The 20205-nt window shown below is 41.7% G+C and overlaps 1 protein-coding gene across 7 annotated transcripts in view; it reads left to right on the top strand.

Moving 5' to 3' along the window:
- Positions 1 to 20205, top strand: part of hydin (HYDIN axonemal central pair apparatus protein) — a 75918-nt gene that overhangs the window by 33165 nt on the left and 22548 nt on the right. For 4 of the 7 annotated variants that reach the window (XM_068602262.1, XM_068602260.1, XM_068602261.1 and 1 more), the window contains exons 24-50: positions 228 to 448; positions 4633 to 4795; positions 5909 to 6118; positions 7262 to 7450; positions 7568 to 7742; positions 8499 to 8617; positions 10466 to 10581; positions 11046 to 11182; positions 11717 to 11835; positions 11949 to 12062; positions 12559 to 12639; positions 12782 to 12904; positions 12986 to 13225; positions 13402 to 13531; positions 13624 to 13770; positions 13866 to 14036; positions 14461 to 14634; positions 14965 to 15134; positions 15357 to 15431; positions 15591 to 15774; positions 15922 to 16063; positions 16537 to 16684; positions 16790 to 16927; positions 18617 to 18739; positions 18825 to 18927; positions 19279 to 19373; positions 19898 to 20062. In XM_068602262.1, the coding sequence (XP_068458363.1) occupies positions 228 to 448; positions 4633 to 4795; positions 5909 to 6118; positions 7262 to 7450; positions 7568 to 7742; positions 8499 to 8617; positions 10466 to 10581; positions 11046 to 11182; positions 11717 to 11835; positions 11949 to 12062; positions 12559 to 12639; positions 12782 to 12904; positions 12986 to 13225; positions 13402 to 13531; positions 13624 to 13770; positions 13866 to 14036; positions 14461 to 14634; positions 14965 to 15134; positions 15357 to 15431; positions 15591 to 15774; positions 15922 to 16063; positions 16537 to 16684; positions 16790 to 16927; positions 18617 to 18739; positions 18825 to 18927; positions 19279 to 19373; positions 19898 to 20062 (3972 nt within the window). The remainder of the gene's footprint in view (positions 1 to 227; positions 449 to 4632; positions 4796 to 5908; positions 6119 to 7261; positions 7451 to 7567; positions 7743 to 8498; positions 8618 to 10465; positions 10582 to 11045; positions 11183 to 11716; positions 11836 to 11948; positions 12063 to 12558; positions 12640 to 12781; positions 12905 to 12985; positions 13226 to 13401; positions 13532 to 13623; positions 13771 to 13865; positions 14037 to 14460; positions 14635 to 14964; positions 15135 to 15356; positions 15432 to 15590; positions 15775 to 15921; positions 16064 to 16536; positions 16685 to 16789; positions 16928 to 18616; positions 18740 to 18824; positions 18928 to 19278; positions 19374 to 19897; positions 20063 to 20205) is intronic. The other 3 variants (XM_068602264.1, XM_068602265.1, XM_068602266.1) reach the window with 3 other exon arrangements.

The following is a 20205-nucleotide window of genomic DNA, read 5'->3' as shown; positions in this document are numbered from 1 at the left end:
TCTTGCAAAATGATGCATTGCTGAAGAATAAACTACCTCACAAGTGTATAAGAGAGTTAAAATTAGCACTACCGTAAACATCTACATCAGTAAAAGGCAACACACACTCCTGTGGTAGTGCTTTTACTGATGTAATAGATCTGTATACTCCTTCCACACATATTTACCATGTCATATGAAATATTTTTGACAAATACATCTCCTTTATTGACATATTATTTCCACAGGTCCTTGAGATCCACTACCAAGGACACCCACAACGTGACACGGTGGAGCTGCACGCTGAGGTCCACTTCCCCAACCTCCACCTCTCCACCACCGCGGTGGACTTTGGCTGCGTGCCCAACTGCACGGGGACTCGTCGAGCAATCTCCATCACCAACTGCTCCCCCCTGCCGGTGTCCTACCACTGGGTGTTTCTGGCTGACCAGGAGCACAGTGCCATCAGGTATGGATGGCACCGTACCCACTGAGAGGATACACACACATAGTTATATCAGTTAACATTTGTGTCATACGTCTACAGAACTTACAGCCCTTTTAATTTTACTTTGACTGGGTTGTGGAGCCCTAGTTCAGTGAGACCTTGTCTTTGTTTAGAATAAGCAGAGTTTATAACTGTAGTATCCTAAATGGATAAGATTTCAGGGGCAAAAGCTGAATCCCATACATATATGGAAACTGTCTGTTGGGATGAGTTAGTACAGTAACTATACATTTAACCCTCTGAATTGAAAGCCAAATCCATTATAAATTCTCTAGGGAGACCAAATCTACTGATTGTGTACTTATCGTTACATTGTGCCTCTCTCAAGCCTTTGCTCTGGCCTCCCTCCCTTGAAATGCACTGTGAATACTATAGCAGTCTGTCTAACCATGGCCTTGAACCAACTAACTGCTCGAGCGCTACAAGATTTATCACCCTCCACCGTCTTCCCCCGCCCCTCCCCTCTTTCATCTATTGTTACTCCTCCTTTTTGCTCCCCTCATCTCAGCCTTTTTACTTTACCTATTTATCTTTTCTTTTTTTTCCCTTCTCCCGCTCCCCTGTCTCTACTGCCTGAGCTTCTGCTCACCACCAAATCCTTATCACCCATCTCTTTTCTTTTCTCACCCTCTCCGTCTTGGATTGTGACCCCTACTAACAATCTGTCTCATAGGCCGGCCTGCTAATTAAATGGAGACCTCACTCTGCATGCACACACCGGCTCTCCAGAGTCTCTCTTTCTCCCTCACAAAACCTGCGCTATCTAGCCATGTTCAGCTAATTACATCCCTATCAGTAATTACACCGCAGCATTTGGAGAGGGAGGATTTCAATAGAGCAAACTCCTTTCTATCCACCTATCCCACTGATAGATGGAGGCAATACAATACATTTAAATAATGTAACTTCTCAGTCTTTAGGGCCCAATATTTCCACTGTTGATTACTGAGTGACGGAGGAAGTTGAAAAAATGCAATGGAGAGATAAAGATTCTTGAGCAACTGTACATGGTCACGCATTCAGTCATTTAAACCTGGAATCAAATGCTACTTTCTTTTTCAAGCAGTACGGCAGACAAAAACAGCTTTGGGTTTTCTGTTCTCGCATAATTATAATGTAACCATCATGGTCTAAGAATGGAAATACTATTGAAATACACTGCCTAGCCAAAAAAAAGTCGCCACCTGAGTTTAACTACTACTGCCTACTGGACAAGCTTGTGGGAGCATTTCTATGATCTGGGGTTGCTGCAATTGCTCAGGTCTAGGTTCAGCAATGACCAGGTTCAGCCATGACCAAGTTATTCCATCAATGGATTTTTTCTTCCCTGATGGCACGGGCATATTCCAAGATGACAATGCCAGGATTCAAATTGTGAAAGAGTGGTTCAGGGAGCATGAGACATCATTTTCACACATGGAGTCCAGACCTTAACCTTCCTCTTGTGTTAGCTTTCTAGTGCCCTCTACTGTGTTCGCAGGTCGGTGGCGACCCGTGTCTTAAATCAGCTGTAAAATACCCTAAAAACTATTTTCTATCATCCAATTTGTTTTGCATCTCTTGGTTACCTTGTTAGGCTTCCTTATCCATGAAAATATTGGTTTAATATTTAAGGTGGGGGCCCTTGGGCTTTTTCTTTGTCAGTAAACCTTGATTTAATTTTTTTTTAAATGGTCAAATGGCTGAAGAGGTTGCTGTCGCGGATGCTCTTTGTGTTGAGAAAATGAGAATCCCCTAAAGCTCACGCGATTGGGAAAGGAGCTGGCTGTCAGTGTGTTGGATGACAGTGCACTGATGAACACATTTGATGTGGTTCTTTTATGCCTTTAAAAACTAAAACGGGTTGGTGTCGACCCTAACACAAGAGGAAGGTTAACCCCATTGAGAATCTTTGGGATGTGCTGGAGAAGGCTTTGCGCAGCGGTCAGACTCTTCCATCATCAGTACAAACTCTTGGTGAGAAATTAATGCAACACTGGATGGAAATAAATCTTGTGACATTGCAGAAGCTTATCGAAACAACGGCACATTGAATGTGTACAGTAATCAAAGCTAAAGGCAGTCCAACGAAATATTAGTGTGTGTGACCTTTTTTTTTGGTGGCGACTTTTTTTTGGGCTACGCAGTGTGTTTCTGCTCAGTTTTTCTGAAAAATCTGAGGTTACTAAAGCACATTTAATGTAGTAAAATTTACATTCAATGTAGTTTGTTTGTTTTTAAGGACACATATGCTAACCAGATTGGGTTAGATGAAGTTCAACTTTACTGTCATTGCACACAGGAAGTACAATCTCACAAGTTTGGACTGCAATCAATAGAAAAGAATGAATAGAAAAACAAAGAGACTGCAACTGAAATGCACAAATAAACGGATAAAACACTGAAGGTGAATAGATACTCAAAGTAAATATAGAGAGCCTCATGGTGTAAACACAGCGCCACCTCTGGCCGTGACATGTTGAAATGCGCAACTGTCTGATCTGTAGGGCAAATTATACTAATAAATATTGGAAGCTCTTGCATGGACTAAATGACAGATGTCTTGGAAGAAGCTCATTTGCATGGAAGACGAGTGAAACTGGCCATCCTTGCTAGTGCATTTGTAGTTGTTAACGGGCAACAGTCAATGTGATGAAACCAAACGAAACATCTGTGCCGTCAGCTGTTTGATGAAAATGCATAAACATTTGCAGTTTATTTTAAATAATGTATATCAGCGTTGAGCCTCTCTCTCCCCCTCTCTGTCGCTCTCTCGCTCCCTATTACTGTATCTCACACACACACACGCTCACACACTCACATACACACACACAACAGACACACACATACCCTGTAGTCCCAGTGGCGATTTGTCTGTACAAATAGAATTTTCTCGACATCAAGATCTTTACCCCATCACTCCTTTTTTTTATCCCAGCAGTCTGCAGGAAGTGAGATGTTTCTGGTTCAGAAGTCTTTGCTGTGTAGATTATCAGTGAGACTGAACACAGGGAAACGGTCAAACACAGTCACACCCACCCATGAAGTAAAGAATGGATAGAGGAGAGAAAGACAGATATGAGAATGTCAAAGTGGGCTATTTCTGTCTTGAGCCGCACTCTTGCAGAGTCATCATCTGCTGTCTCACCATCTGCTTCTCTGTCCGCACCAGTGGGTTTTAAACTCTTTCCAAAAAATATATATTTTTGTTTTCCCATGAATGGTTTTTCGTGAGCTTTAACGAACAGTTATCCACCCATATTGCACCCTGTTTTTCAAGACATTGACCTGCAGTGTTCCGTTGCTCCAACATCTTACACTGCCTGAGTACTAATTTGTGTTTTCCCCAAGGCCAGACATCAGGCCAGCCTGTCACAGCATTCATCACAGACTGACCATACAACAGTGCCCCCTGCTGGAGGCTGCCCTCGCCTCCTCTCATTAAAAGCTAACGCACCAGGCAATAGCATTTTTGGGAAGTTACTAACAAATGTGTGTACAGACTTGAATGCTGCCTTACATGTATGCACATTCTGAAGCTCACACACAGACACACACACACACACACAAACATAAACACACACACACACACACACTATGGCAATGGCGTGGCCGGTGTTTGGTTATTTAATATAGAACTTGTTCAGCCCAGCTTTGAGATGGCTTCACTCTCTAAATCTCTTTCATTCTCTTCCATGTTTATTCAGCACTTCACTGCAATCTATCCTGACCTGTTTCCTGCTGCTTGCCTATTAAAATTCCTCTTAATTATAGAACACTCTGTTTAATTAACTTGATGGATGCACCCAGTCTGATCCCACGGGGAAGGGTAGAGTAGAACAGAGAGAGAAAATGAGAGTTGGAGCTCTTCGGGGTGTGGGTGCTAAAGATTGTTCTTCTCCACTTGGGCATCACAATATATGTTAATGATGTATTGGATATACAATGGATGCTTATATAACTTACTGTTGTTGTAATCCATATGTTACCTTGCGAGCTCATGGACATCTCGAGGCATTCGCTTCCACATAATCTTCTTGCCTCTTCCCAAGTCTCTCCTCATTATTGCCTCTTGACATTGATTTCCCTAATGTTTCATTTATCGCATCGTGGGTGAAAATAAATACCCACTTCAGGGATGTTTTATTATCCTCTCGCCCTCGTAGAGAGACAGCGATGCTGGAGGCAGAGAGGGAGCCGACAAATGAGACCAAAGAAGAAGGATGGAGGTCCTCTCGAATGCCTTCTCCTGCCTTTTCAGCTCCTTTCAGCCCCGTGCTTGGTGCAGATGAACTGAGCAGCGCAGAGGTCCCTGTGAGTGTGCAAGAGGTACGTAAGTCCGTGCATGTAAACTAAAGATTCTAAGTTTGTCAGGGGATGGGGAGCACCAGCAGCTAGTGAGCAAGTCATTCTGTCTGCTTGCTGCAAAGCTGTGGAGGAGGAAAACATGCACACACACATTTTTGAATTATAAACCTCATTGTGGAGTTCCCATAGACCATTCCACAGTCGTAAATGTAAACATTCCCAATGTGGCCCATTTTATTTCCTGTTGCAGCCTATATGAATGACATTACCTGGCAGGAAGTAAACATGGAGCCAAGCTGTTCACGAGCAATGCAATTACGTTGAAGTGGTCTATAGATTGTAAGAAATAACATTATTGTCGGACCAACAACGGATAAACAAAGGCATTTAGTATGTAACGATTAAGTCATTGATTAATAGAGTAATTGTGTTCACACTCAACTCAATAGCACACACCACTCGTGCAAACTCTAAATGAGAAATATTCTGTAATACCAGAACCTAGAGAAATAAGTCACCATATATTTGCCCCTTGCTGCCACGAGTGGGACCAAAACGCAGAACACGCACCAAAGTACTGTTGATAAGACGGAGTTGTATTGCAAAGGGGATGAGGTTAAGGATGCGGATGGCAGGCATTCAGCAGCAGGGATGATGGTGCTGGTGCTTGATGGCCGGGGCTGAGGCAGACAGATGACCAGGAAGACAAGCAGGCGGGTGGACATGCGTGAGTTTAGAGAGAATAATTATAATCTATAGAGGGAGTTTCTTACAGTCAGGCCTGCAGTATGAATAACGCAGTGGTGAACCACAATCTGGCAAGTAGTGAGTGAAGAGGTAAAAAGGGTGTACTGCAGGTACATGGTTTGATGGGGGTGTGTGTGTGTGTGTGTGTGTGTGTGTGTGTGTGTGTGTGTGTGTGTGTGTGTGTGTGGATGAGCCAATTGCAGGTGTGCAGCAAGGAAGGCCAATGTAACACACACACACACACACACACACACACACAACAGACGGGAGTACTAACAAGAGCAGGGAAGAGGAAACTCATGTCTCAAAATGCCCAATTATCCCTTTAACATGAGTGTATAATAACAGCAAAATCAGTAAACAAGTTCCACCTGTTTGTGCCTCTAGGTGTTTGATATCCTGCCGATACACGGCCACCTGAAACCTGGGGAGCAACAGCAGGTCACTCTATCTTTCTACGGCCATGAAAATGTCAGCAGAGAGGTGGTCGCACAGTGCCGCGTAGAGGAAGGGCCGGCCTATGAGATCCAACTCAGAGGAGAAGCTTCGGTGGTCAGCTACAGCCTTAACTCTATGCCTATTGACTTTGGTCCGCAGGTATGTAAACAGCCCCACTTTACCCAGGCTTAATCTTCTCATATCTTTAACCCAACAGGCTGTACCAATCCAAAGGTTATGTCTCAGTAGATGTCCTTAGAATACACATTATATAAAGACATATATATATATATATATATATATATATATATATATATATATATATATATATATATATATATAGACAGAGAGACAGAGGGAGAGAGAGAAGAGAGAGATATACATATACACACACACATATATATATATATATATATATATATATATATATATATATATATATATATACACATATACATATATATATACATATAAATATATATATATATATATATATATATATATATATATATATATATATATATATATATATATATATATATATATATATATTGTTGAGGGTGGAATCAAAGGTTGTTGTGGTTTTATTCACTACAAAAACTGGTGAGAGGGAATCAAATTAACTTTGAATGTCACTGTATAGTTTTTCACACTTTGGTCTTTTGCACCTCTTTAAGTATGCGAGCCATCCGAACCAGTTATCATTGATATTCAAAACAAGGGCGTATTGATTTCTGATTTAGTTGAAATGAGCGATTCAGCAGAACATTTCTCTGACCTTCCTGTCTGTTCAGCACTATTCTTTCCCTTTTCCTCTCTCTCTCTCTCTCTCTCTCTCTCTCTCTCTCTCTCTCTCTCTCTCTCTCTCTCTCTCTCTCTCTCTCTCTCTCTCTCTTTCACTCTCTCTCATATTAGTCAGAAAGTCCTGAAACATTGCCCTGTGTGCCTACACAAATTACCAACTTTGAAAAAATGTTGTCACACTTTTCTACTTTGTCTCCCTCCCTCTCTGACTCTTCCTTATTACTCTCACATTTAACACCCGGATACAAGTTCCATTATGCTCATATGACAGTAACAACTCATAAAATAACTTAAGACAGAGTTATTACCATAAACTAAGAAGTTTAAACGGAGGCCAACATCATGCATGCTCTTTTCTAGAAACCATTAATGTACTGTATTATCGTTACGGGGCACCCAAAGAGACACCAGGTGGAGTGATTTGCTAATTCACATTATCTCCAATGAAAATAAAAGCATTGACTGTGTGTTTTTATCTCCCCTCTCTTTCTTTTGCAGCTGTTTGATCACGAAGGGGAAGCTGAGGTGACCCTAAGGAATACTGGCAAGATGGGCTTCGAATTTAACATCCTATACCCTCAAAACGAGGATGACGAGGCAGGTGGAGAGAGGAAGACCCCGGAAGAGTTGCAAAATGAGAACGGACAGGAAGTCGTCCCAGGTCGGCCCATGGTCATCCCTGCTACGGTGAGGTCATATGGGACTCTTTCAGATGTGGGAGTGTCATTTATTAAGCAGAGGATTTAGTTGTTTTATTTACCATATTTTTTGTGTGTTTTCTTTTCCTTTGTGTGTGTATGTCAGGGTTTCATTGATCCCGGTGCGGAGCAATGTTTACGTGTGCTCTACCTCCCAGGCCTCCCCGAGGTGTTTGAGAAGCAGCTTCAGCTGCAGGTGGCTTACCTGCCACTGCAGGTCATCACGCTGACTGGAGAGGGAGTGTTCCCAAGAATTAGCCTGGACTTGCCACAAAACCTGAGTATGTGTTGCTATGCTCCCATACAAACATGACCATACTGTCACTTAACATTTACAATGAAATATTTTTCGTATCTACTCTTATGCTTCTCCTTTTAGCCCAAAACTGGAATTTCTGCCTTGCGGTTGTACGTACACACACCTAAAAATGCCCAAATGCAATTGTTGAGTCAGTAATGGAAAGTTCCCTTTGCATTGGAGCAGACTATTGGAAACTCATCAAACTCAGTACACAGCGGCAACGAAAAAGTGCTACACATGTGGTGTAAAGGTCAAGATCACTGGGACTTCATGGTCACCCGATTGCTCTTGAAAGTGATATCTTAGGAGCACCTGGAGGGAATCTCATTACATCTTATTTGGACGATAGGATGCAGTTATACGAATTTTGTGGTCAAAGGTCACTGGGAACTCACAAGTTACGTTTTTTAACTCAGGAATTCATATGAATTTCTAATTATGACAAATTCCCAAATATGTTTAATATGGTATACACCACTATGGTTGTATTAGGTTCAAAGTTCAAGGTTTAGTGCAGGGCTCTCTGAGTCAATACGTAGAAATAAAAACACACTATAATAAGAAAGAGAAAAAATATAAAATATACAAAAACTATACATACAGTATATGTACAAATGGTGGTATGTAAGAAAGGTATTAGATGTATTTTTTTAAGTGTTAAATAACAGTAATAAATAGGCAAGCTGAGACAAATACAACTCATCTGCACTGATGTGGTGCCATGATTCCTTTGCAGCAGAGGAGTGTTACGGCGATGCCGTGCAGCAGGCCAGAACAGCTTTGGAGGAAGAGGAGCTTAAGAATGGAACTACAATCGATGGAGGAGCAACAACTGAGGCCAACCGCACCCTTACAGTCAGTTATTAAAGATAAAAAAATGTTTTTTTTTAAGATTTTATGCAATGAAAACATTTCTTCTAGTATTGTCTTCCAAAATTGGTGTCATGGAGGTTTCTAGTTAACACATTGTAATGGTGGTGTCATAAAAACGGTACAATGCTTTGTTTATTACAGGAAGAATAAGTCTTGAGATGGGCTAAAACCAATTTATCACAATATTAAATAACATAACACAAAATATATGTTGTGTTCATGTTTTGAATCTGTATTAAGAGTTAAAGTGTAGTGCATATTTTATTTCCTTCAGGGCAGTACCACTACGTTTGCTTTTAGTAACCAACCTATTCCACAGGGTTTTCCCTGCTTCTTATCTGTGCATTGATTTTCCAGGGAGTAGACGAAAGCCATTGAATAACAATTGAAATTGCTATTTTCTGCTCATCCCCTCACTATTTATTCACGGTTTTGTGTGTTGCCCCAACGACTTCCCTGACATTTCCTCGTGACTGAAATGAAAGGGCAAACATTTTCCTTTGCAGATAAGGATGGGACAGATAAGGACTGCAATGCCTTTGCAATAACTTACAAATTGGCAACATTACCACATTATCCACAGAAAAACTCTGACCTCTGGGAATTTCTATTGCTCAGCCTCTCGAGAACCTCTCATCCAAACAACTCGGCATCGTGCTCCCTCGGGTCCTCCTGAGCATCACGGGATACTGGTGCAATGTCAAAGTGTCGACGCGTCATTTGGGTGCAGACGCTCACACGAACATTGACGGAGAGCGAGCCCCAGGATGCCCTTTTGTGACAGTTGATAGAATGTCCTTCTTTTAATACATTACACTATGCACATAACCCACTGCTAATAAATAACTACAGTTGAACTCACAAGCTCGCAATTGACGCTGTAATGTGAAGTTGTTTGGATGAAAAGTTGTCTAGAAAATGGAGGCATACAGTCAGAGACTACTTCCATTTCAGATGGTGTGGAAATAAGAGAAGAGAGCAAACTGATTCATGAAATTTTGACTGTTCCAAGATTTTGCTTGGTCATCCATTATTTTAATTTGACACCTTTACATGCATTTTAATGTCAAAATTATAACGTGGCCAGTCGGAATGATGATAATTATGTATTATTGTTCAATTATGATGCGTCAAGGGAGAACAACAACTCAAAGTACCTACAAATTAATTTGTTTTAATTAAAATACCTCAGACCTTTGATTGAATGTTGTTCATAAGAACCTGGATTAAAGCAGGACGTAGTCTCTCCTCCTACTGGATACCGAGACGGCAATGAGAAGAAGCTGAGCCAAAGACAACCAGAAATTGTTGCAGCAACATTAAGTTGCTTGTTTTAGCGGCATAAAGTTGCTTGTTGTGTAAGTGACCCTTGTTGTTGACGTTATTAGCCTTGGGAATGTTTGTGCAAAGTGTGTACAGCCCGGTTGATTGCCCCAGCTGGCTTCTATGAAATCTTGAACATTGCTTATGAAATCTGCGGAAGACTCTCTCACATGCTGTGTTGCGCTGAAGTAGTACTGGCACTGGAGTTATGACTCATCGGAAAGTAAAGTTTGAATATTACTTGGGAGAATTCCATGAAGGACGTATCCTGAAGGGAGTTTTGACCTGACAAATTATAAGATAACTTCAACGGCTATTATAACAGTGGCTTGCTGTTAAGAGCTCCAAACTGTGCATGTCGTTTTGCTCTGACGTGGAGGTACCTTGAATTATTGTTCTCACCACCGCTTATGTAACCCTCCCATACTATTTCAGTGACTTTCAAGTGTTTAATGTACCCTTCCTTCTGTCTCCTTCTCCTGTCTCTCTTTTGCCTGCTGCCTCTAGTATGAAGAGCTGCTTTGCATGGAGGTTGAGAGGACGTTGGTCAAACAGTTTGCTCTTGCTGTGCTGGAGAGCAGAGACTCGCAAGGGTCCTCCAGAAAGTGGAACAAACTTAGCCAGTATGTTCACACACACACACACACACACACACACACACACACACACACACACACACACACACACACACACACACACACACACACACACACACACACACTTTAATTGAACAGATGGCCCAGTCATTCGTCTGAAAGAAGAACTGTGTTGGGGAATTCAAAGAGTTTGTGTTAATGATAATAATATCTGGCTGGGTATTTTTTTTGTTCAACGATACTTGCACAAATTGATGTTTGGACTCATATGCTACCGCTCATTGCCCCTTCTTTATCGTCACATGATGTATAAAATATTCAAGTTGATGTTAAAGGTAAAGAACTGTGTTTCTGTCCGTTAAAAAGAGTTTGTTCAGTTTTAAATGATGACCAAGCCCAAGCCCATACCAAGCCTATGCTTCAGTAAACTAATTTGTGACATGGATGTTGCTTTTCTTTAATGTCCTAAGTACTTCTTTCCACTCCCCCAGGTTGCTGCTCCCAGAGTATGTTTTGGATTTTGGTTTCGTCATTCCAGGCAAGGTCCTCAGTCACACTGTGAATGTGTCCAACACTGGGTCGGTGCCTGTGTCCTTCCAAGCCCATGTCAAACCTCTAGCGGGAACAGGTAACATAATTCACATATGCATATGGCATTCATAAATCGTCAGTGATTGAGCTTGAAGACACGCAGGGAACTAGAAAGGCACTCTGAAGCTGCAGCCCCTCCACCAAGGCCGTTTCCCAAAGTGAAAAATAATGCATCAATCCGCCCTGTGATTGAGCTCCAAAATGTCTTTCTAGTCTCTCAGCCGAGGGAGGCGGAGTCATCTAGCTAGATCCTTCCTGTGTTTTAGTCTAAATCTATGACTCTCAACTCATTCGTTTGAATATAACATATAATATATAAGGGGAATACAAAAAGAACAGTGAAATGACTGTGGCATTCGTAAATAAAAGTATTCTGAAGTAAACAAATATCAAATGATAAAATAAAAGTCAAGATGAAGTTTAATTGATGGATTGTCTCAAAGCGAGTGCTGCATCATCAATAGGGTAGATAGGGTAAATCAAAACAGGCTGTTTTATTTTCTGTTTCCTATCAATATTCTACATTTTGCCTTTTTGAATAATACTTTGAGTGTTTTGTGCCTCTTCAAAGGATTCAGTACAGACATGGAGCGAGTGAAAAACCTGCCCTGTGGAGTGACAAAGTCTTTCACAATTAAATTTGTCCCCCAGAGCGAGATGGGGGACACAAGTGTTGTCATGCCAATACAGGTACAAATATTTCTGATTCAATGTAACATTCCGACACAATTGGCTCATTGTCACCCTTGTTGATCTGTCACATCGTGACCTCGTCTCTAAGTCGTCTTTGATTGGCTTTCCAGGTCGCAGGCGGCCCGATGGTCCAGGTGCGTCTGTGTGCAGTGGTGACCGTGCCGGCCGTCATCGTGTCCACAGATGCGCTGCAGTTTGACACTCTGCCGTGTGGCATGTGTCAGGTAATACCATGTGACAGGACACTATCATGCTTCTTATGTTCTATGAATGAATGGAAACGCTGCGTTGAAAGTTTGGATAATCTTTGACACTGATTTGACTAAAATTAGATAATTTCACAAATGTATATACAATCTTCTTTGACTGCACTTTATATTTCAATCTCTGTTGTCAACATGCAAAAGTAGGATAATAAGAAGCATACATTCTGTACTGCTTCATACTGCTGGTTCTGTGCATAGCACGCTAATAAGCGGCACTAATTAGAGACCAGTGTGCTGCCTCACTGTGCTGCCATCTTGCGGTCTGATTGTTGCAAGTTCATCATTTCCTATGATTTCTCTTTCTAAGCTCATAGACTTGAACTGGTGAAACTTGGTTGTGGCAAAACATCTCAAAGCATTGGGATTAGGGATTTTACGCTGAAGCAGCATGAACTCCGAGCCAAACTGACATGAGAATGCGCTCATGTTGTTGTTGTTTGTTGTTCCCCATCAGATGAGGACAATACAGCTGTTTAATCCTGAGTCCGTGCCGTGCTACTGGAGTATAGCTGAGAAGGGGAATCCTCTCAAAAAGGTATAACAGCTGTCATTTCATGGACGTCTCCTTTCACTTTTCCCTCTCATTTTGTAATTTGATCTCCGGGCTTCTGCCATGTAGAGATAGTTTGGAATGCAAATACAGATATAACTGCATACAGTGTTGTTGCTCTCGCCAGCGTACAAAGGACTTGGAGAAGCAGCGACCGACTCACGTGGAGTTCAAGTGTATCCCCAGCTCTGGCATGCTGTCCCCTGGTGATCGGGTCAATGTCCAGATAAGATTCAGCCCTGCTGAGGGGGTAAAGACCTTAATTGACAATACATAGCAGAGCATTCGTGGCATTCCATGGATTGGTGACCGACTGTACGTATCCCTGCAGCATCTGTACAACAGGCAGCTACTGGTCCGCGTGGCTGACAGCAGCCAGCAGGTGATCATAACAGTCCAGGGGTGGGGGGAGGAGCCACATCTGGAGTTTGACACGCCAGTGCTTGAGCTGGGGCCAAGCCAGCCTGCCAGCATTGACGTTGAGGGTGAGGTTACTGTCAAAAACCAGTGCTCTTTCCCCATTGAGTTTTACTCCCTGGACTTCGACACGCAGTATCTCGAGGAAGAAAAGGTACCATGTTTAGTCACATGTTTTTACATAATCTTTCCAACCACTCTTTGCCTCTTGGAGATATCCTCTCTTTTATCTTTTTTTCCTCACAACTTTCTATTTGTTCCTTTTTGTCTTTTCTTCTGGTCCTGGTTTCTTTCTCCCTCCCCTCTTTTCCACTACTTCCTCCCATGTAGATCCTGCGCCTGATGCAGGATTACGACAAGAACAACATTTTACTGCTGCCTCCCAGAGCCCCTGGAGAAAGTCTACCTGCCGAACTGCATGACTACTACCAGGAGTACTGCTCCCAGCTGAAAGATGATGGTAGCTTCAGGCACACATGATCATCAAGCACTGAAGTCGTTTACCGCCAGGTGTCTGCATATATATGCTGTTTTAATCCAATCTGTGTGCAGCAGAGCTGAAGGATGGCCTGGAGGAAGGAGAAGCTGCGACGGGTGACACATACGAGAAAGGAGAGCGGTCAAGACCAAACGTTGCCAACTTGCCAGACAGCAAAGTGGAAGATATGCACACTGTCAGTGTGAAACCAGCTGAATTACGTGAGTGCAAAGATTTTAGACACAAAACCTGAAAGTAGCCCAAGGTGAGTGCGTGCAATGCACTGTAATGTACTCTGTGACGCGTGTTCTTTCAGTCGTTTCTGAGATGACCAAAGAGGGACTCTTTGGGGGACAGGGACAGCACGACATGACCCCCGTCTCCAGAGCAATTGCCCGCCACACGTGTGTTGATCTGACAAACGAGGGTCAGGCTGCATGCAACCGCAGAGGCATTGCTATTATTGTGTATGGAGCCCCACTGACAGGTGAGGCAATTAATTGACTAATTAACCCATGGACATTAGATTGTGTCTTGTAAATCAAGTAAAATAATGTCACCTAATTTGTAGAATCCTTATATAAAACGGGAATTGAATTTAGCCCCTGGTCCTTCCAGTTGAAACGCAATGAGTTTCTCAGAAGAGACTTCAGAGAGATTATCCTGGCAAAACTTTTTTTTTTTACCTGCAAAACCTCTCTTGTGCACCGTTTTTTTTAGTCATAAACACAGGACAGAAAACAACTTAGATCAGACTTAAAAGGATCACGCAAATGTATTTTTCTCACTTGGCTCTCAGGGCTTCCGTACTATACAGTTTACATATCATATACTTTTTAAATACCCAGTAACCTATGTTTGATAAGTATGTATTTGTAAAATTGTGTGTGCGTCCTGGTTTTCTACTTTAGATAAGGGCAGCACAGTGACCGCTCTGGCACGTCACTACGGAGCGGCGTGCGTGAGGGTTAATGCTGTGGTTACAGAGGTGCTCCTGAATGGCACTTCACCTGTTGGTCTGACTGCAAAAAAACTGTATGATGATGCTGCTGCCGATTATGCCAAGAAGAAGTCTGAGGAGGCTGGTAAGAATAAAAAGCAGTGTTGACCCAGTGCAATGCTTAAAACATGGGGATTTTTTTTCTGCTCTGTTTGATGAGTTGCAGGAGACTCGAAGTGAGAGAAGTGAGAGAAATGGCTTGTGACAGACTTACTTACTTTCAACTGATTAAAAAGGCCTTTAATGACCAACCACTTCACTTTTACTCAACAATAAAAGATGACAGTGTTAAGCAGCCTTGTGCTAGGAATCAGGCATTATTAATCTTCTACAGTCAGAAAGGACACGACTGCGGAAGAGCATTGAGTAACATCGGTAAATGCAGGCGAACGTAAATTTATGCATCTGCTTTCAGCTCAGACCACAGAACCAGGACTCGCAGCAGATCAAGAAGCCTCAGAACCAGCTGCACAGTCAGCTCATGCTTCACGCGACACTTTGGAAGCTTCTTCAAAGTCCAGTGAGGACAGCGACAGTGGAAATGACTCCAAGTCTGTTCCGGAGACACACTTAGCCCTTGGCCTGGTATATTTCCTCATCATCTGCACATCTGCTGTTTTATTAGTGTTATGTCTAACTATTTTATTCCAGGGTTGTGAATCAGAAAAATAGGGTTTTTTCCATCTATGAATTGAGGGTTTGAACGTACTTGATACATTTTCATCTACCGTAATCTATCTTAAATGAAATACAATACAACAATCGAATATAATAAACTAGTTATTTATTGTTTTATTTTCCCCTCAGGGAGGAGATGTGACCACACTCAGCAATCTGTTGCCTGAACAGCTCCTGGTTGATATCCTAGCAGAAAGATTTCAGGTAAAATTACTTTTTAATTATATATTGTGAATCGCATTACAAAGATATATCTGATAAGTATTATGTGTAATACTTAAAAGGTGTTTCACCTCAGTGTCATTTGTGTCTTCTCACTTGTGTTATCTTTGTCTTTTCATTGCCACGGCGTCGTGATCGCAGCTAAGCGACTGTCACCGCGGCATCGTGATCGACGGCCTGGAGTCTGTGTTCTCTCACTCAGCAGCCGGCATGCTGCAAATTGTTCTCAAGGCCCTTAATAACCGCAAACACATCTTTGTCATCGCCCTGTCTGACTCCTACACTGCCCTGAAGGCACGGGAGAAAGCACAGAGTGAAGCGGAGGGTAAAAAAAAAACGGCACTAGCTCATACGTCAATTCTTTTACGGAAGACATAAATCATCTAAGTTATTGTATTTTCTTGTCTATTCAGTTGGGTTTATGGCACAGTATGGTAAAGTATGTGGAGCTGTCTGTGTGTGTGTCCTTCAGAGGTTCAGCAGAAAGAGAAGGCTGACAGGGAGGAGCAGTGGCTGCAAGAGCTGGATGAAGAAGAGTATGACGCTCTGCCAGAGGTGGAACAGAAGCGTATTTTTCAGCAAATGAGAGAGAAACGCAAACAGCAGAATCTCAGGTACTGACTGGGAAATGGTCCAACACATCTTAACCCAAAACCTTATTTGTTCTTCTGAGGTTTTGCTAGTACTAGTGTTTTAAGTTGGATTCATTACTTTCTCTCAACTGGAAAAAACTTGTCGTCATCTTTATATTTCAAATTTTCAAATGATTATGAATACAACCCTGATGCAGAAGGAACGGCGTGGGTGAACCAACAAAAAGAGATGACCAAAGAACTCCACAGTAGTTATGTAGGAATAAACTATACAGGAAACGTTCAGTAAAGATATTATAAAATAGAGACCAGATGTATACCTGAATGATGGATACCTTGATGGAAACCTAATTTAAGCCTCAAGTTTTCAATGTTGTGTGCATGACTACTGTTGGGGATCTTACACGCAGCTTCCACCAATTTTTTTAATTTTGTTTTAAACCCCAAAAATTAACATAACAACGTGTGACTATGTGTGTGTGCTTGTGTGTCAGGGAGCTTGAGCGTGTAGAGCAGGAAAAAATGAGGCTCCAGGAGGAGATGAATAGGTTGAGAGAAGAAGACTTGAAAAGGAAGAGCAGGGGCGCAAAGAAAGACATAAAAGATACGTTTAGGAAGAAGAGCGTGATGGATGGGAAGCAGGTCTGTATATGTATTCCACACTAACACTCCTTAATGAACAAAAACTTGAATATAATAATGATAATGTAGTGGTCATGAAACTAAATGGTTTGGTTTCATCTGCAGTCAGCGGATGGATTCAATGGGCGGAGGATGTCTTTCTTTGTCAGCTCTCGAGAGCCACTCATGGATGCCAGAGAGATGCCTATGTTAAATGAAGGTGCAGGGTCTCCTCAACCCTCAGACCAGCTGGAGAGAGAAAAGGTTGGTTCACTGCTCAGCAAAAGCATTCAACCCCATAAATACATCATATATATTAAAAGTGTCTGAGATTCCCAGGTGCTCATGCAGAGAAAAGGTTCAGAAGGTAACAGTTTGATTAAAGGTTAAATGGTGATACAGTATATGTTACTCAGCTGAGGGTCTCTGAGCTTCCGCTCAGGAGAACCCCCGCACAGGCATCTACAATCTGGTTTAGACCTTCCAGCCATTGGGCTCATTCGCCTCATTGGTTCAAATTTATTGCATGCGATTGCCTAAGAGTCACACAGGGGCAGAGTCTCTCTTTGGCATAGGTTTTAAACATGGCTCCATAACATTCCTGTTTTTCGGTGCCTGAAGTCCTCTCTCCGCCCCCCTGTGTTTACTCACAACATATTTGACCTAGAAGGAATTTGTTATTCAGTTCTACGGGTTACAGCGGAATAGGAAATTCTATATTCTTAGCTACAGTCATCCTCCAGAAACCCCATGCATGTAAAGTCTCTCCACCTCTGCAGCAGTTCAAATGCAAATTGAATCCCCCTCCTGTCCCTGATAAGAACAGAGGTAGATTCCCCGGACCACAGGTGGTCCAATTATTACAATTCTACAAAACCGAACATATGGTATTATAGAATATTAGGGTATATAGAATATTTTCTGTATTTTGAGTCCCGCTACACACAACATCATTCTTTACAATTTACGGTACCATAGTGTACCAGTGCAGGTACTGACATTTACATGTATGTCTATGAAAACTGTATTTATTTACAATATTGTATTCTTTAATATTACAAATCAGGGAATAACAGGTAAAAATGTGAGATTTTTTTCTTTTTAGGTATTTTATAATTAACTGGAAAGAACTTTGTTATAAACTACTGGCTACCAGAGTATGATCTACTGAGTCTAATCTAATGAGTTCTGTTGCACTTTATAAATCTGCTGTTAATAATTTTTTTGAATTACCAATACTACTTGATATGCTGACGAGGACAAGTTATATAGCAACTGGGTACATGTGTGTTTTTACTGTGGAACAAAGTTCAGGGAAATAGAGTATTGTCATGAACCTATTATAGAATGACAGCCTGTATGCTTGCTACCGTTTATGCAGGTTTATGTAAAGATGTTGTCATAGAGTCTAGTAAGCCGAACAGTTGTCATGCTGAGTTAAACACAATGAATACAGCTGGACTGAGAACCAGGAGGGGCAATCTTAGCGGCCAAAGAAGTTGTCCTGTCGCAGTGCAACTGTCATGAGCTGGTAAAAAAACATAAATAAACATGCAGTGACAGTCACTGCAAAAAAAAGTTTTATTTGTTATGACCAGTTATGGATCATGTCATAACTTCCAGCACATTTATTCAAACTTGCCTCCAGGACTGTACAGACTAAATGCCATGGCAACACTTCTATGGTGTCCCTCAGCAACAGCGGCAGGAAAGAGAGCCTCGCCCGCCTCTCGCTTTGCCAAACGCTGATCGTAGACACTAAAATGTTTTAGTACAGTTCTTTTAGGTCCCTTACATCTTGTTCTCTTGTCCATCCAGGTAAACAATGTAATCATTATTAATGTTTGTCTTCAATCTCACGATGGATCCATCTACAGCAGGAATTATAAAGATTAAATCACAAACTTTGTGCATCATAACTGTCTTAAAATATGCTTGTGATTGGATCTCAAGAGTATAGAAACTGCAGAAATTAAGAGGCTAAGAGAGGAAAAAGAGTTGAAGAAAAGCAAAAAGGGAGGAGAGAGAGATAATAAAGAAGCTCCAGTGAAGAGGGCCACATCTGGCGGGAAGGAGGTCTGTGCACGCACCACGTTCACGTGCGCACACAAACATGTGCACTGTTAGCCAATCAGTCACTTTATTTCCTTTACTTCTCCAGGCAACAGCCACGGATGCTGGTCCGATGTCTGTCTCTAACAACACGAAAGAGTCACAAGTGGATGTAAAAGAGCAACAAAATGTAAATGAAGATGCCAGCAGAAGTAAGGACTCCCAACACGATTCAATGCACGACACAGAAACTTTCAGCATATACTACTACTTTAACTCTGTGTACCACCAGTCGATAGTCCTTGGACATTAGATACGTTGGTAGAATGAGGATTTTATTAACAGACTCCAAACCCAAGATGACTTTATCTATTGAATTGTTAAGTGATTACTGTTTCAGGGTTCGAAGAAAGATTCTAAATAAATAAATAAAAGCTCACACAGTAAGGTATTCAAGTAAGGAATGCCATTCTGATCATTAAAACTAATAACATACAGCCCATAACAAGATAAAAGAAGATTAAGTGTTATTGGTTGATTGTTATCTGTATTTGCTAATACAGTGTATCAAAACAAAGAGGCGGATTATTCCCAGAAGAAGCCAAAAGAAGCCAAGGGATTACAAACAGAGTCTTCTCGGCCTGCAAACAAAATGGAGGTGAGTTTAATATATACCGAGTGGCACGGTCGTCCCCAAATCAGAACAACGCACTTCATCGTAATGTCAGATGAGGAGTTACCCATTTCATTACAAAAGCACTCTCCTTAAATAACATTGAGACGACTGCGTATGTTTTGTGTCATTTCCATTTATATTTGCACTCTTCTATCCTCTTAAAGGCGACAATTGTTCATACTATCAAGCTTTGCTCTGATACTGGGAATACACACAACCATTCATTGTGCTTTGACACCAGTAAAAGTGAGAAGATCACAACTTTTACTTACTATCATAAAATAGGAACAGCATACACAGTAACACATATACAGCTAAATGGTAAATTTTCAGCAGAAAAAAAGAAAGATAAACTGATGCATTGCACTTGCAGTTAATACATAAGTAATAATAAGACAATTTAAGTCATATATTCTGTTTCTTCTGCCACACCAGAAAAAAAACACACCACTAAATGCTGTTAAATGCCGATGAACCCTTTGTAATACCCTTGATGTTTTGTCCAGGCCATTGTGGATGAGCTCCAGTCTCAGTTCACTGCGTATGAGCACAGCCAGGAACTGGTGGAGCACATCTTGCAGCACTGGGACCGAGTCCGGGGTTTGATGCTGGTCCCGCTCCCCAGTGAAGACGCCCCACCAGTGTCGGAGGATGCCCTGACAGAGAAACAGGTCAGGTTGATTATCCGTCAGTCGTGTTTTCTCTGTAATTAAGTGAAGACTGCCTGGAAAGTTATGACATTGGCGAACTTCTTGTTTATCCTATCCTAAACGGCTGCATGCCATTCTAAAAGCCAGTTATTGAGCCCCATGAC

This window comes from Clinocottus analis, unplaced genomic scaffold, assembly GCF_023055335.1.
Source record: "Clinocottus analis isolate CAN_PGR_092001 unplaced genomic scaffold, fCliAna1.0.p SCAF_6, whole genome shotgun sequence".
NCBI classification, from domain to species: domain Eukaryota; kingdom Metazoa; phylum Chordata; class Actinopteri; order Perciformes; family Cottidae; genus Clinocottus; species Clinocottus analis.
The sequence above is the reverse complement of the archived record's forward strand: the minus strand, read 5'-3'. Positions and strand labels throughout refer to the sequence as shown.